At 48.3% G+C, this 12,510-nt stretch overlaps 1 protein-coding gene across 1 annotated transcript in view; it reads left to right on the top strand.

Moving 5' to 3' along the window:
- The window catches only part of OXSR1 (oxidative stress responsive kinase 1), a 127,220-nt gene that overhangs the window by 70,651 nt on the left and 44,059 nt on the right, over window positions 1–12,510 (top strand). The window contains exon 5 of the mRNA XM_090047785.1: window positions 7,350–7,405. Within this exon, the coding sequence (XP_089903911.1) occupies window positions 7,350–7,405 (56 nt within the window). The remainder of the gene's footprint in view (window positions 1–7,349; window positions 7,406–12,510) is intronic.

Here is a 12,510-nt window from a genome sequence, read left to right as displayed (position 1 = left end):
CCAGTGATCACCAGCTGGGTACCCCGCTGCCTTAGGAATCCATGAGATCCTTTTAAGGGTGCCCCAGGATGCGCGGAGGTAAGTGCTCACTGAGTTCCTGTGCAGAGAGAAAAGCACTGTAATAAATTAGGTTGTGAAATGGAGTGGCGTGGGGCTGGGGTCTATAAAAAGGTTGAGAGCCGCTGACTTGGGCTGTGGTGCCAGAGGTCCTCTCTTTGTACAGCACCTAGCGTATTGTGGCCTGCAGGCATTGCAATAATACACATAACTGTGTAGGACTGAGTGACCCTGGGAAGGCAAACCTGTGGGGAATGCAGGAGGCAAGTTCCTGCACACCCTGTGCTCAGGTCACCTGGGACTCTGTTTACTTTGAAGCAACTCCGTGCTTTGTGGGACTAGCTGGCTACTGCTTTGTATTTAAGGGCATAGAATCATATAAAATGAGGGCTGGAAGGGATCTCTTGAGGTCATATCTAGCCCAGTCCCCTGCTTAAAGGAGGACAGTCCCCATCTAGATCATCCCAGCCAAGGCTTTGTCTACCGAGGACTTAAAAACCTCCAAGGATAGAGCTTCCACCACCTCTCTGGATAACCTGTTCCAGTGTTTTACTCCCCTCCTAGTGAAAAAGTACTTCCTAACATCTAACCTAAACTTCCCTTGCTGCAATTTGTCTACACTATACCCCAGGGCTCCTTGGGGAGGATTCCTGTCTTACACACCTGCTCTTCTGCTTTCCTGTGCACATGTCAAACCTAGAAAGAAGGCAGGAAGGCTTCTCTGGCGCATCTCCGCTGCTGCTCTCGGCTCCCTCTGTCCCCACAGTGCCCCTGGTGTCACTTCTTCTCCATTTTGTTCCCTAGTTTGGCTCATGCAAGTTGGACTAGATGGGCAGGACCAGGAGAGGTGACCCTCAACCTGAAAGTGCAGGGCAGGTAGTGTGGACAAAGCCTTAGCTTTCTCCTTACTTACCTCATCATATCAGCTGTGATTAATGCAGGGGACACTGCCTACCCTTCTGTTCTCCCTTGGAAAAGCTTCTGAAGCATAACAGGGAAGAAAACCTGGAGAGGACCCAGGCTCTCCTCCTGATTACGACACAAAACACAATGCAAAGAAAAATATCGCCCTTTATTTTTGGAAATGAGCTCTTGGATGCCAGGGAGGGAGTGAGATGGGGGCTGGTGGAGAAGGGACCGTCAGCTTCTTTTACCTCAATTGACAAGTAAATTGTTTGCTTTGAGCTCTGTGTTTTGTATTTACAATGTGAATAATTACTGATCTCATTATAACTTGGAGGCACTACCTGTTTCCAAGGTACTAGCTGTACCCTGGACTGGATAAACAGTGAAGAATTTATTAGTGCAGGGTATGGCTATTAGTGTGTTAATAGGAAGTGCCTTTCAATTATTATACTTGGCAATAGCCATATCGCGGAGCACTGAAGTCCTCGGCAGTCAGCGCCTGCACTCGTCCAGCTCAGGAGCTGCGTGTACACAGGAGGACCCTGGAGTGATTATTTCTCATTCTGCTGGTTTGCCTTTAAAATTAAAGGTCTGATTTGAAAATAATTATAATCCCCACTTAAGTGAATTGCTGCGCTAATTCAGAGAGCTCTGATGCTTCAGGAATGTGGTGGTATAATAGTTCTGAGAGGTAGTTTAGTCATGTAGATCTAAAGTCAGGCAGAAGACGGCTCTGAGGATGTTTCAATGAACTTGCCCTGCCATATAGCAATGAAGATACAAAGATGGGTGACGACTTCTGTAGTACAGTAAAATCGCAACGGAAGCAAGGGTCAAGAATAGCTTGCCTCTGAGCCATGTTTGCAGCTATCAGGGTGGAGTATACCCCACTGGGATGAGTAATAGCCTTCTTATAACATTTGTCATGGGGAAGAAATGCCATGTCAAGCTGTGATTTTTAATTCTCAGATTTGATTTGCATTTTCAGCGGTGCTTATAGTTTGTCCGGTGGGTATTTTTTTAATTGTAGACATAAATTCTGTGTTAATCTTGTGTAAGATAGTATTAACTTTTTAATGGATGTTTTAATAAGCATCTGTCCTAACCTTGACAAGACGAATTCGGAAACAAAGATTCGCCTTGACAGAGGATTCAAGGAGTAGTGAGATTTTTATGCTGACATCCAGGAAGAGCACACACCAACTGCAGAGACTTCCTCAGACTGGCAAAGGGTTTTTGAACCCGAAAGCTTGCTAAAAATTTTTTTTCCAACTATTTAAGTTAGTCTAATAAAAGATATCAGATTCACCCGAAGAACCTGGGAGATCTGGTCGTCACACCAGATGACAGAGCTAACATGCTTAATGATTTCTTTGCCTCTGTCTTCCTAAGTAGGGCCAGAACAGCCACCTCCCTGCTGGGCCCCCTTTGGGCCCCGGGGGAGGCACACCTGGGCCAAGGGTTAGCGAGGATTTAGTTAGAGAGCTTCTGGAGGGGCTGGACGTATTCAGATATGCCGGTCCGGGCGATCTCCACCCTAGAGTTCTAAAGGAATTGGCCAAGGTCACTGCAGGACCCCTGGCATGGCTTTATGAGCACTCATGGTGCTCTGGAGTGGTGCCGGAGGACTGGAAGAGGGCCAACGTGGTTCCCATCTTCAAAAAAGGCAGGAAGGAGGACCCGGGAAACTATAGGCTAGTTAGTCTTACCTTGATCCTAGGCAAGCTGTTCGAGAAAATTATTCTGGCACACATCCAGGAGGGGCCAGCAGGGACTGCATGCTTAGGGGCAGCCAACACGGGTTCATCAGTGGCAGGTCCTGTCAGACCAACCTGGTGGCCTTTTTACGATCAGATCACCAGATCATTAGATGCAGGGGTAGCAGTGGACATAGTCTTCCTGGACTTCGGGAAGGCTTTCGACACTGTCTCTCACCCCGTTCTAATTAAGAAACTGGGGGGCTGTGGTGTGGACACCCACACAGTCAAATGTGTTGCCAACTGGTTGGAGGGCTGCACCCAGAGGGTGGTAGTGGATGGGTCATTCTCGACCTGGAGGGATGTGGGCAGCGGGGTCCCCCAGGGCTCAGTCCTCAGGCCCGCGCTGTTCAACATCTTCATCAGCTATTTGGATGAGGGGGTAAAAAGCCCCCTGTTCAAATTTGCTGATGACACTAAGATGTGGGGGGACGTGGGCACACTAGAAGGATGCAACAGGCTACAAACAGACCTAGACAGGTTACAAGGGTGGGTGGACAAGAATAGGATGGGTTTCAACACAGACAAGTGCAAGGTGATGCACCCGGGGAGGAACAACTGGCACCATACCTACAGGTTAGGGAACTCCCCTCTTGTCAGCACGGAGGCAGAAAGGGATCTGGGGGTCATCATTGACTCCAAGATGAACATGGGCCGACAGTGTGGGGAGGCAGCTAGGAAGGCCAACCGCACCTTGTCCTGCATCCACAGATGCATCTCGAGCAGGTCCAAGGAGGTGACCCTCCCCCTCTATGCCGCACTGGTCAGGCCGCAGCTGGAGGACTGCGTCCAGTTCTGGGCGCCACACTTCAGGAGGGATGTGGCCAGCATGGAGAGGGTCCAGAGGAGGCCACTTGCATGATCAGGGGACAGCAGGGCAGGCCCTATGAGGAGAGGCTACAGGACCTGAACCTGTTCAGCCTCCACAAGAGAAGGCTGAGGGGGGATCTTGTGGCCTGTTATGAACTAGTCAGGGGGGACCAGCAGGCATTGGGGGAGTCCCTGTTCCCCCAAGCACCGCCAGGAGCGACCAGGAATAACGGTCACAAGCTGGCAGAGGGTAGGTTTAGGTTAGATATCAGGAGGTGCTGCTTCACGGTCAGGGCGGCTAAGATCTGGAACCAACTTCCAAGAGAAGTGGTGCTGGCTCCAACCCTGGGGGTCTTTAAGAGGAGGCTAGATATACACCTTGCTGGGGTCATTTGACCCCAGTACTCTTTCCTGCCATGGCAGGGGGTCGGACTAGATGATCTGCTCAGGTCCCTTCCGACCCTAGAAACTATGAAACAATGAAACCTTGTCTGCCTATTTCTCCTGCATGCATTTAAAGTGCATCATATCCTGGCAAGGGTGGGGCTGTTTGGCAATCTCTGAAGTCTTCATGGAGTTTATTGGCCAATTGTTAGTGTAAACAGGAACTTAGCTAGTTTTCAAATAATGCAGCATATGACGGTCAACGTTTCTCCCTTTAGCTGGCTACGCTTCATGGGTGTCAGCCAAGTGTTATCTCTAGCACTTCACTGAGCGGTCAGCAGATTTTACTGAGTGGGTTAAGTTAGCACTGATGCAGTGTGGCCAAGGGGTAAATGCTAGAAAGCTTTGCCTGTTGCATAGCGGTGGGCCAAACTTAGCTAGAAAAATGCTCAGCATGTTGCCAGGTTTTGAGCTTGGTTTAAAGTGCAGTGCTAATAACGCTAAGGTTACAGGTTCAATTCCTGGTTGGACTAGATGGTCTCTTGAGGTCCTTTCCAGCCTTACTTCTAGCAGTCATTTTTAGCTTAGAGGACTTCATTTGCACGTGTCTTTGTGAGGTCAAGGTCCAGAGGAGAGAGGGTTCCTGCAGCTGCGTTTCATGGAGGCACATCTAGCTTTCTTGCACCACCCTCCTTCCTTTAACGTACAGTCGTGGCACTGGCATACTACAACTGCAACCTCTTGCAACTCGGTGTGTCTGCACCCTGTCCCCAGCAATGCTTGCAGTGCCTGCTCTCAAGCACACCCTGTCTAATTTCTTTCTCTTTCATGCCCCAAACCCAGAAATGCAGCGGTGCAGCTGCTTTGTGGGTGTATCACCTGGCTGCTCTCAATCCGTCTCTGCAGTGGTGAGGCTAGTTGTATAGGACACGGTCCTCCAGCCCCTCCACCCGAGTGGCTGCTTCATTGCATTTCCAGGTTTGGGGAGTCTGAGGCAGTGGGCAGAGGACGATTTGATTGCTGATTAGTGCTGGAAGGATCTCAATGTAGGCACATCCATTGTGCCCCAGAGCAGCCAGGCAGGATCGGCCAGGGACAACTTGTTGTGGCAAGTGACTTGTTTTGGCCCTGACAAAACTTGACCAGCAGTTGCTGCTTATGCGCTAAGGCCAGAAGGACTTTCAGGACCTTATTGTGTGGGGCCCAGCACGCTTCTCACCGTACAAAGGCATCGTCTCTGGCTAGGAAACCACTATCCCTTTTTGTTCAGCCTGGAGGGTACTTCTGACGGTACTCGTTTGCGGGGTGCCTTCACTCCCTTCTTCATAGGCCCCGAGGAGCCTTGCCAGGGAGAGACTGCAGAAAGGGGCCGTTCCTTACACTCTTCTGTCTGTTTTTCTAACACAGCAGGAAAATCTATAAAATCCTCATTCCAAATATTGCAGGGTTACAAATAGATTAATGGGGTTGGCAGGGAAATGACATGGCTGTATGTTTAACGTGGCACTTACCCCGCTGGTGCTCCTCCCCTGCCCTCCCACCCCTACGCTTCTGCTTTCTCAACTGTGTTGTCTGCACATGTAATTACAGGGAGAGAAGTACATGAGTAATGCCCATTCTCCACAAGAAAGGGCCTTTTTTTTTACTTTTTTATATTGGATTTGAGAGAACTCATTTGTATATACTTACATTGCTGTGTGTGCCTTTTGGGCTGTGTATTGGGAGCCAGTGGTCTCAGTCCAGCCTGTAGTGACCACCTGTTCATGCAAACTCATCCCGTAATTGGAGAGGGGGGCACATGGCTGGCACTAAGAACTGAATGCCAGTCAAGAGAGCCCGTCAAAATGAGGTTGTAGACACACATGAGAGATCATTGCCTTGCTGTAGTCTGGGAGGGGGGTGTGGGTGTAACCAGAGCACTGATTTATGCCTGCTATCAGTTCAGCATCTGTGATCAGCAATTAGTTTGCTTCCTGAGGGCACCTTATTCAATAAGTCCCATTTATGTGCTGCAATATTCCGACATTACTCATCCTCACCTTTTGGTAATCGGCTAAGATGGGCTTTAACACCTTTTTTCTTTTTCCTCTGAGCTTTTAATACTTTTGAAGCTCTTGTGGTGTTGAGCATGTGGATATCTGTGGCTTTTAGAATATGGATCTTCCTTTTAGGACTGAGCTTGTGGTGGTGGTGGTGGGGGGGTGTCTGGTGACAGATGTAACATGCCTAAATAACTGGTACAAATTGTATTTGGCTATAAAATTGACTTGGCACAAAAGGCAGACCTTAATGTTACTACAAATACAATTCGTCTGTGTGCACGTACTGGAGCCCTGACGGGTAAGGCGGGCTGGACTCGAACCTTGCTTTGCTCAGCTGCTTGCGCTGTTGAGAACAATATCATGCCTCAAGATGGGCACTACTAGCAACAGGCCTGGAGCTGGCAGGGTTTGAAATATTTGTTCATGTATTTGTTAAAGGGATGCTGTCTACTCCAATCGACTGTTACTAAAAACGTATTTGCAGTCCTGGGCATTCTTTTGTCTAGTTATGTTCTGATGCGTGATTTTTCTGGGGTCAACCAGCTCTCTCAGGCTGGTGTTTGAAAACCTGGTAAGCACTAACTCAGGAGTGGCCAAATGGAAGTTATCTGGGTATGGGCTGGAGCCACTTTCAGACCTTTTCGAAGGTCAAGAGGACCTAATGCTAACGGATCCCACGAAGGACAAGATAACCAAACACATCTCCTACTTGCCTGAACTCCTGTTCCAATCCTGTGTCACGACTAGGAACGTGGTGGAGAAATAGTTCGTGGTACTGCGGCTTATGTTTCATTGTGGGCTAAGCTGTGGTGATTTTAGCTTCCATTTTCACGGGATGAGAGTGGGGATATGGACTGGTGTAGGTGAAGTGCACCAAGTTTCCTTTGCTAATTTGGTTAGATGGCCATACCTGACGTGACAGTCCTTGCCCCAAGGAGCTTTGGCTCTTAAGAGGCAAGGGAGATAACGTAGAAGAAGCAGTACCATTTCCATCTAGCATAAGGGGAAATGATGGCACAATGGAATAAGCAAATGGTGCAGCAAAGATGGTAGACTCCCAATCTGAGTACTGTAACCACAAGTCTTTCTGATTAGCATCTCTCTGTGGTGAAGGGGGAAACCCTTTACACAAAGCTGTCTGGGGTATAATGTTCTGTCCCAAGCCTTTCTAGCAATGAAGGGTATAAAAACATGAATGTGCATCACATACTGACATTATGACAATAGCTATTAAATCTATATAGTGTCTGCGTAGTTGAAAGCATGAAGAAACAACATGGTAAAACCTGGTGCTTCAGGGGGAAAACAGTAAAAGTGCATCAATGCATTCTTCTGTGGCTGGCAGGAGGGAAGATGAACAAATAGCACTGACTGTTGCTTTGTTTTCCTGCAGGGATGTGAAAGCAGGAAATATTCTTCTTGGAGAAGATGGCTCGGTGCAGATTGCAGGTAACTTTCTTATCCATCCTGAGCAAAGGAAATGTGGGCATTGCTTGATGTGTGGCTGCAATGGCTTCCAATAGCAAAGGGAAACCCAGCTATTGGAAAATGTGGAAAATGCCACATTTCTGGGGTCCCATGTTTTAGATCTGAGTTCTCAAGGCAGTTTTTCTTCAGAAATATTTATCTCCATACTGTCATTCATAGTGCAGTCCGTGTGCTAGGAATGCTCCCTGCCCATTTGAATACATAATTTCAGTGTACAACAAAAATGATTCCTTTCAAATTGATAGCTCTGATAATGATTTTTAGGCCTTTTGCATGAGGTGGACAAAACTACTAAACAGCAGCTTTATTGGCTTATAACCCCCAGGCTGTCATAAAATAACAGGTTTATTGTGCACTGGGTCTAAAAGATGTGCAGTATTGATGTATAAGACCATGCTGAATTGTTCCCTAGCTGGTGGATAGAGCTGCCCAAAATAATTTGTGACTTTACATAATCTTTGTGAGCTGGTCATGACAGCAGTGTTAGGGGTGGAAAGAGGTTTGGTTGAGGCTAGTGGGGGAATACCATGATCCTTTATTAGATAAGGTGAGCTGATTTCTTAAAGAAAAGGGTTGCAGGTATCTTGAACCTTTTAGTGTGGCTTTTCTCCAGAAATTCAGAACTGTTCTTGGGAGACATTTGTAGATTTCATAGACATTGGAGCTGGAAGGGACCTCGGAAGATCGAGTTCAGCCCCCCACCCAAAGGGCAGGAAGTCAACTGGGGTCATAGGATCCCAGCAAGATAAGCATCCAGTTTACTCTTGAAGGTGTTCAATGCAGGTGCTCAAACCACCTCTGATGGCAGACTGTTCCAGACCTTGGGGGCTCGGACAGTAAAGAAATTCTTCCTTATGTCCAGCCTGAAACGGTCTTGCAGGAGTTTATGACCGTTTGACCTTGTCATCCCATGGGGCACTCAGGTGAACAAACTTTCTCCCAGATCCTGGTTGTCACCCCTGATAAATTTATAGGTGGCCATCAGATCGCCCCTGAGCCTGTCCTTTTCCAGGCTAAAGAGCCCCATAGCTCTCAGCCTGTCATTGTAAGGTCTGCTTTCCTGACCTCTGATCGTGTGCGTGGCTCTCCTCTGGACTCTCAAGCTTCTCCACATCCTTTTTGAATTGTGGAGCCTTAAAACTAGACACAGTACTCCAGCTGCGGCCTCACCAAGGCCGAGTACAAGGGGAGAATGACGTCCCGGGATTTGCTTGAGAAGCATCTATGGATGTAAGCCAGTGTTTTGGTCACTTTACTAGCCACAGCATCGCATTGCAGGCTCATGTTCATCTTGTGGTCAATCATGACCCCCAAGTCTTTTTTCCATAGTGCTAGCCAGCGTAGCACTGCCGAGCCTATAAGGATGCCACAGGTTTTTCCTTCCAAGGTGGAGAACCTTGCATTTTTTGGTGTTAAACACCATCAGGTTCTCATCCACCCATTTTCTGAGCCTGTCCAGGTCAGCCTGGATCACCCTCCTGTCTTCTGGCATGGATGCTTTGCCCCAAAGTTTGGTGTCATCGGCGAACTTGGCCAGTCCGCTCCTGACTCCAACATCATTAATGATGTGGACATTGAACAGTATGGGTCCAAGGACAGAGCCTTGGGGGACCCCACTGGTCACAGGACACCACAACGAGTAAGCTTCCATCAATTACAACCCTCTGGGTCTGACCACAGAGCCAGTTTCCCAGGCAGTGGATTGTGGTGGACCCAAGGCCACAAATGGCCAGTTTTGTCAAGAGGTGATCATGGGACACCAGATTGAAGGCTTTTTTGAAGTCAGGATATATGACATCAATCTCTTCTCCCTTGTCACCTGGTCATAGAAGGAAATGAGATTGGTCAAGCAAGACCTACCCGCAAGAAACCTGTGCTGGCTCTTCCTTAGGATGTTGGTGTTGGCCAGTCCGTTAAGGATGGCCTCTTTAATAAGCTTTTCTAAGATCTTTCCCAGGATAGAAGTCAGGCTGATAGGCCTATAGTTAGCCAGATCCACTTTCCTCCCTTTCTTGAAGATAGCTCCACATTGGCCTTCTTCTAGTCTTCAGGCACTACACCAGAGCACCAGGAGTTCTCAAAGATCCGTGCCAGGGGCTGGGCTATGACGCTCGCCAGCTCCTTGAGTACTCTGAGGTGTAGATTGTCAGGGCCGGCTGACTTGAAGGTATGCAGCCTCTCAAGGTGTTCCTTCACGAGGTTAGCATTAATGGAGGGCAGGGGATCTCCCTCAACCAGACTTCTGTGCCATAGTGGGCATGGGCATCCCATGGGACTGATGAAAGACTGATGCAAAGTACTCATTTAATAGGTTGGCTTTTTCCTGGGTGTCAGTTGTCAGTTGCCCCATCTGGTTCAGCAGGGGTCCAATGTTGCCCTTGCTTTTCCTCCGGCTCCCCACATACCTGAAAAAGGACTTTTTATTGTCCCTGATGCTCAAAGCTAGTTGAAGTTCAGTTGCAGCTTTCCTGGTTTGCTCCCTGCAGGACTGGACCAGTGCAGAATAATCCTCCTTGGAGGTGAATCCCATCCTCCATCCTTTGTAAGCCTTTCTTTTTAGCCTCAGGAGGTCTGCTAGGTCCCTGGAGAGCCAGGGGGGCTGCTGTGTCCTCTTGGTGCCTTTCCTCCAAGATGGAATAGACTTAGCTTGTGCATTGAGGATCGCTCCCTTGAGGAGCAACCACTTTTCTTGAACCCCCTTTCCCCTGGGGTCATGGTCCCTTAGGGCCTGACTGACGAGACTCCTGAGCTTGTCAAAGTCGGCTTTCCTGAAGTCAAGGACTTCTGTGTTGCTGACTGACTTGCCAGCTTTACGGCGGATGATGAAGGTGATCAGCTCATGGTCACTGTCATCCAGCTTCCCATCGATCACTAGGTCACTGATTAGGTCATCCCCAGTAGCCAGTACCAGGTCGAGCAGCAGTTTGCCTCTCGTTGGCCCATAGACTTCTTGAGTCAAGTAGAGGTTATCTACGCACAAGAGAAAGCTTTGCAACCGCTCGGATTTTGCTGAGTGATCCTCCCACGATCTGTCCGGGTAATTTGAAGTCACCCATGACAACCATGGGCCTGGAGCATGCGGCCTCAGCCAGTTCCTGGGCGAAGTCCTGGTCAAGCTCAGGACTTTGAGTGGGAGGTCTGTAGTAGACCCCCACCGTTGTGTCCCCTGTGCCATGTTCCCCAGAGATTTTAACCCAGAGGGTCATCAGCTTGCAGGGATGTGTAGCTTTCCTTGACGTAGAGAGCTACACCCCCGCCCCTTTTATCTACATGATCCCTCCTGTACAGGGTAAAGCCATTCAATACCCGTGGTCCAGTCATGGGTGGAGTCCCACCAGGTCTCTGTTATCCCTATGACATCATTATTACTTGCACTGAGCAGGAGGGCGAGCTCCTCCTGCTTGTTCCCCAAGCTCCTGGCATTTGTGTACAGGCAGGCAAGTGTCCCCTTGGGGGCTCTTGCCTTGCCCACAGATTGTACCAGGCCTGGGGCAGGGGTGGGCTCCCTTAAGTGCCTTGGCCTGCTGGCTTTGCAAGGGTTGCTCAGCAGGCCAGCAGTGGCGGTAGTCCCCCTGTCCTCCAATGGGCTTAGTTTAAAGCCCGGTGGAGCAGGTCAGCCAGTCTAAATTTAGTCCAACTTGATTTTGGTGGACAAAGTTGGAGAATGTGTGGTTGCTCTTACTCGTCTTGCTCCAGTGTGCTATTTTTTCCCCCTTGGAGGAAGCCAAAATATGTTCTAATCCAGATGCGAGCTCCTCCCTGACCCTGTCCTTCCAGAACCACGCTGTCCTGTAATGCCTATTCAACCTTTTTAACACCTACCTTTGGGGGTAAGGGTGCAGATCTGGCACTCTGAGATGCACAGCTGACTCTTAACCCTCCTTTTTCACCTGGAAATATCCCTTTTTTCCCCACTTTACGACCTCTCTAACCTATTGTCTCTTTGACAGACCCTCAGCTGCTTGCATCTTCCTGCAATATGCCCAAGTTTTTGGGCACCTAGAAGTAACACCTAGAAGAGTGTTACTTAGCTGTTGCCCCTGCTGCAAGGTGGTATGATGCAATATTGCAGAGCACTGCTTTTCTGCGCAGAAGAGAAGCCTGGGTCCAAAATAGTGTAGCGCTTTGAAACACAGGGCTTCTGTGTGAAGCCTGGCATAGCTCTGCTTTTCCTTAAATGCTCCCAGGTCTTTTAATGCCTGCTATTGTGTTCTAACAAAGTACAAGGAATTCATCCCATGTAGCAGCTGATAGTAAACTGGGTATGGTCTTGTTCGCATCTGAGCTTATGATACGTTTCAGTAATGATCTGAGATGCAGCAGTTTGGATCATTGCTGCGCAGGATGTGAGGTTCCCTCTATTTGGGGAGCTGCTGCCAATGGTGGTTGCACTCTGGGAATGAGTTGCCACTTCTGTTCCTGGCCTGTGGAACAACAAGTCGCTTAATATCTATGTACTTCACAGGGCTGTTGAGGCTTAATGTTTATAAAGTGCTTAGATGATAGGTGCTTCAAGGATATATTTCTTCTCTGCTGGAAGGTTCTCAATAGAACAATAGGAAGTTTTTAAGCTGAGCAGATGCCCTAATTTTATGTTAAAATCTCTTGCCTAGGATATTATAGGGTTTGATGCATTTTATGGGACATCTGGATGTAACTATATTCATAGAATAATTTTTGGATTCATCTGTGTGTTCAGAAGCCCAACTTCACCACACTAAAATCCAGAATTTAGTTCTGTATATGCTATACAAACTTGACTCTGCAATACCCTTTATGACTAGGGGGAGAAATTACACGTGAACTGGTAAAAGTGACAGAAACCAGGTCAAATATGTACACAGCAGCAGTTCAGTGCACATAAACAACTTTCAAAGTCGCCAAAACTGGTTTAAGATGAACCTGGTTGGACATAGTATCAGACTTAAATGATTTAGGTTAAATTGGTTTACTGAATGTCTATCCCAGATCCCCCCTCCAGATGCAAGTTAACTCAAGAGTCTCCCAGCATCCCAGGATGCTTTGCACCTTCTCTCTCCCCGCCCCCCCAGGGTAGGTGGACTAGA

This window comes from Crocodylus siamensis, chromosome 5 (assembly GCF_052110815.1).
Source record: "Crocodylus siamensis isolate JL-2025a chromosome 5, ASM5211081v1, whole genome shotgun sequence".
Lineage (NCBI taxonomy): Eukaryota > Metazoa > Chordata > Crocodylia > Crocodylidae > Crocodylus > Crocodylus siamensis.
The sequence above is the reverse complement of the archived record's forward strand: the minus strand, read 5'-3'. Positions and strand labels throughout refer to the sequence as shown.